This window comes from Solanum tuberosum, unplaced genomic scaffold, assembly GCF_000226075.1.
Source record: "Solanum tuberosum cultivar DM 1-3 516 R44 unplaced genomic scaffold, SolTub_3.0 scf00029, whole genome shotgun sequence".
Taxonomy (NCBI): Eukaryota; Viridiplantae; Streptophyta; class Magnoliopsida; order Solanales; family Solanaceae; genus Solanum; species Solanum tuberosum.
The window spans coordinates 355,831-361,021 of NW_006238955.1; the positions used below are offsets into that span (position 1 = coordinate 355,831).

The following is a 5,191-nucleotide window of genomic DNA, read 5'->3' on the forward strand; positions in this document are numbered from 1 at the left end:
GTAGTCAAATTTGGTAATTAGCAAAAATTTAGAGGATTAAGCTTAATTAACACTTGTATAATACCGCCAACTATCCGAACACTAGATGGATTAGGCTTAATTAACACAATACTAGACAGATTAGGCTTAATCAACATATCATATAAACTCAATTACATTCAATTAAATTCTATTACATCAATCTTTTTACACATACCAAAAAAAAATTACAAATAACATGGCGTTATCAAGATCTAAGCATAGTTTAGGTTTTCGATTCCATCCTAGTGATAAAGAGTTGATCAACCATCTAAAAAGATTCATGCTCGATGGAATTTTCCACGTCCCCATGTTATCAAACTAAAGGATGTATTTGGAGACTTAGAGCCATGGCAAATTATCGATGGAGAGAAAACATGTTACTTTCTTACGCGATTAAAGAAATTCAATAATTCAAACAAGAGATTCTCAAGAACAGTTGGGAGTGGGACTTGGAGTGGCCAAACAAGTGGTATTCCCATTAGAGATAAATCAAATAGAAATATTATAATTGGATATAAGAGAAGTTTGAGGTATGAAAGTGGTATTGAAAAAGATCAAAGTGAAAAATGGCTTTTGAAGGAATATTTTTTGCCAGATGAGTATATTAAGAAAAGCAAGAACAAGGATATATTTGCCATTTGTAGAATTAAAGAGAAGACAAAAAACGATGAGGAAAATAATAATGATGACGATGATGATGATGTTAAGGATGAAGATGTTGATGGATTACTGGATTATCTATTTGAAGGTAATTATGATCAAGTAATTAGCAATGATAATGACAATGAATTAGAGGGTAATTATGAAGTGAGGACAAGTGATGAAGCAAGTACAAGTACATTAAACAATAATGGAATCAATCCATATGAGAATTCAAGCATTGAGTCTGTATTGGAAATGATTGAGTTTTAATGTTTATAAAGCATGCAAATAGCAATGCTATCAAGTACTTTTTTTTTGTTACATTAGTCATTAGGTTATAAACTTATAATAGCTTGAATGTGAATAATTTTCGTTTAGAAAAATATGAATTTGCAGTTGAGGATACATTGTTGCATGAGTATTTGTCTTTAAATATTGAAGAAAACTAATTAATACAATTTCTTCTTTTAATAGCTTGATCATCCTTGTTTTTGAGACGTTCTTGACACAGATCCAAGATATTTTCTTTTAGAACAAAAGAAAACATAATACTTAAGTTTTTTCCAGAGCAAGCAAGTCAGCAAATGCTTGTCTACCTCAACAATACACTTGAACTAATAAAAGTGATATGGATTAGTAGATCCTCTATTTGGAGGTAATTATGATCATTGATCAAGTAATTAGCAACGATAATGACAATCAGTTAGAGAGTAATTATGAAAGTGAGGACAAATTATGAAGCAAGTACAAGCACATTAAACAATAATGTTTAACATGGAGATTATGGAAAATTAATGGAATTAATCCATATGAGAATTCAAGCATTGAGTCCGTACTTGAAATGATTGAATTATAATGTTTATAGGCATGCAAATAGAAATGCTATCAAGTTTTTTTTTTTGTTACATTAGATTATAAAATTTTGTACGGATAGCTCATCAAAAGAAAGAAAGAAAGAAACCCCTTATATTTATCTTATTTTTTCGAGGAAGGAACTTGAATGCAACGCGATATATTGCAAACAAATGTCTAACCTCTTTTAATTTTTAGTTTCATAAATAATAATATTATCATGTCAAGTTAAATGGCAAAAATAATTATATTAGAATAAAAAAGGCAAATCTAAATTAATATTTATTATTTTTGTGCATGTGTATAAATATTTAAGGCCTCTTATTATAATTTGGTGTTAGACTACTAATTTTATTGAGACGTTCTTAACATAGATCCAAGACAATTTCTTTTAGAGAAAATGAATACATACTACTTAAACTTTTCTAGAGCAAGTAGGTCAACAAATTCTTGTCTACCTCAACAAAACACTTACGCGAGCATTGAGGCTTTCATCGAAACAAAGAGAGAGGAGCGGAAAGCCACTTGACTGTAAGGAAAGGGACATGTATCCTTTGAACTGATAAAAATGTCAATAGTTATTGATGAGCCTGATCTAAAAAAAGAATGTCAAGAATGCAACCAATTATTGCTAATGAATGATTTTATTTTTTTGAAAACAAACACTTTTAATGACTCAATGTCTCAAGCATTCAAACAAACCTCAATTTATTGCAAACAAATAAATTTGAATCCAATTACATTATTGTAAACATAAATACAAACATCTAAGTTGTGTGATTTCGAGAATGCAACCAATTATTGCTGCTTATATCAATAGAAATCAGTAGATAGATATTTATATTGACTTTGGAGCAAATTAAATATGTATACAAACACAATTAACAATTCTTATGAAAAACATGAATTTTAGCAACAACTACAAATATTAATGGAAACTAAAATGGAATAAACATAATCATTAACCTTTTGTGTTGTATACACATTAACACAAGTCAACTCAAAGAGTTTATCAATGAAAAAAACTCTACAGTGTCAATATAATCTATTAACAGTTGATAACAATCTATCTATTTTATTTTTTACGTAACAAGTTTCACACGTGATATTTCACATTGATCGTGTCCCCGATACTATTTATTAGAATAGTGTGTTGGAATAAACAAAACTCAGAGTGGGTGAAATGCAACACAGATGGCGCATGTAGGGAAAATCCTGGACAGAGTTCATATGGATTCAGCATTAGGAATAGCAGGGGGGATTTAATTTATGCTGAGGCACAAATCATAGGAGAGGCAATAAATATGGAAGCTGAGATTATGGGTGTGTTGAAGGCGATGTAGTACTGCAAGACACACAATTTTCAGAAGATCATACAGGAAACAGACTCATTGACTCTAAAAAATATGTTGCTAAAACAGTGGAAGATTCCTTGGTCATATGCTGATAAGTTAGTGGAGCAGGAATAAATAAAGTATGTAAATTAGTGGACAACAAGTGTAAAGTATTATGCATTATTAAAATATGTGCATATAGTAGTGTGCAGAGCATGCAAATAGCAATGCTATCAAGTACTTTTTTTTTGTTACATTAGTCATTAGGTTATAAACTTATAATAGCTTGAATGTGAATAATTTTCGTTTAGAAAAATATGAATTTGCAATTGAGGATACATTGTTGCATGAGTATTTGTCTTTAAATATTGAAGAAAACTAATTAATACAATTTCTTCTTTTAATAGCTTGATCATCCTTGTTTTTTTTTATATGGCAAACACATGTTTAACCTTTTCAATTTTTTATTTTTATAAATAATAATGTTACCATGTGAAGCTAAACGCAAAAAACAATGAACTAAGAATAAAAAAAGGCAATCCTGAATTAATAATATTTTTGTGCATGTGTATAAATATTTAAGGCCTCTTATTATAATTTGGTGTTAGACTAGTTGAGGCGCTGTTAGGAAGAAAGTACCTTTGAAAGTATGATGTTATTAGTGACAGGAGAATATGGTTGAAAATAATCTAGTTTATAGTAATCTAATATGAATAATATTTATTATGCATATGATGTACGGGAATTATTGATTAAACAGTAGAACATTAATATGACTACTTATCTACATGATGAAATGATATTAGCGTATCAAACACTGATTTTCTGTATTGTAAAAGATATAGAAATAATTGAATTAAGAAGAATGATATGGGAAAAAATATTTGACTAAGAAGAATTAGAACTAGCAACTAAAACCTGGTATGAAATAGACGAAATAGACGAAATAGATATAGACCTAGAACGAATTAATATTAGCGGTCTAGAATTAGAATACTCAGACTAATGATAAATTACGAATACCTTCAATACTGGCAAGCAACCATTGCAGATATCACCTTATTAGGGAAGCTGATAAAACAAAATATAGAAACATATCAACAAACTCAAGATATACAATATATAGAATATATACTAGAGAAATATAAAAGAAATTATAAGATTAATACTTTAGAAAAAATGTATTATGACAGAATTAATATTTGAAATGCACACCCCCCCCCCCCCCAAAAAAAAGGGTATTAGAGCCATAGAAAGTAAAGAACAACACAAATATGAATTAATTAGGACAATTATAGAGAAACGCTACGAGTTGAAACATAGACAAGAAAGACTTAAATATAACATAAACGCATGAGTATGCCAAAAATCTCTACTAGCCCAAAGAAAAATAATATTTGAAATACAACTACAAGTACAACAAATACAATATAAACTAAAACACAATCTATAATGAATAAAGAAGAATTTGCTATAGAAGAAAAAACCTATAAAAACCCAGACGGATTAGAAATAAAAATAATATTTTCAAGCTTAGGAAGAAGATATAAAAAAATAGGTGAAAATTTATATCTAATGATAGAAAAAGAAACAGTAAGATTAGAAGATAGTCTAATAACCATGGTACGAATAACTAGAGAAAATGAAGAAATAGATAGGAAAAAAGAGATAGAAATTATTAAACAACAAGCAAAACTAGAAAAACATCAAATAGAAGAAACAAAAAATGATAAAATAATTGCTCTAGAAAAAGAATTATCTACACTAAAAGAATTATATGCAACTAAACAAAAAGAAAGAGAACTTGAAACAAAGTTAAAAAATGAAATAGAAAAATTCAAGGAAAAATTACAGATCGAAGAAAAAGAAGAACCAGATATAAGAATAGATGATATAAATGAAGATCACTCAGAACAAGGTTCAGATATAAGCGAAACATATACAGAAATGTTAGCAAATCTAGAAGATAAGGATATAAATTCTATAGAAATAAATACAGGAGATATTAAGGTTACAAAAGCAAGCACATCAGGAGTTAAAAGCCCAAAGGAATTAAAATCCAACTATTATACAGTTAGTTATGAACAATCTCGTAGGTAGGGGTGTTCACGGTTTGGATAAAAACCGATCCAAACTGAAAAAGCAAACCAAACCGATAAAATAAAACCGATTTTATTTGGGTTTGGTTTGGTTTGGTTTTAGATTTTTGAAAATCGATAGTATTTGGTTTGGTTATGGTTTTATTAAAAAAAACCGAAGAAATAACCGAACCGATGAATTATATACATATATTTTATTAATATACATACTTAATATATTATTTTTATAAACAATTTTAAAGA

At 28.5% G+C, this 5,191-nt stretch overlaps 1 protein-coding gene across 1 annotated transcript; it reads left to right on the forward strand.

The window, feature by feature from the left end:
• The first annotated feature begins 217 nt into the window (after positions 1-217).
• On the forward strand, positions 218-933 carry LOC107059625 (uncharacterized). Its single transcript, XM_015306343.1, has 2 exons — positions 218-248; positions 365-933. Exons 1-2 carry the CDS (start codon positions 218-220, stop codon positions 931-933), a joined length of 600 nt encoding a protein of 199 aa, XP_015161829.1.
• The last annotated feature ends 4,258 nt before the right edge of the window (positions 934-5,191 follow it).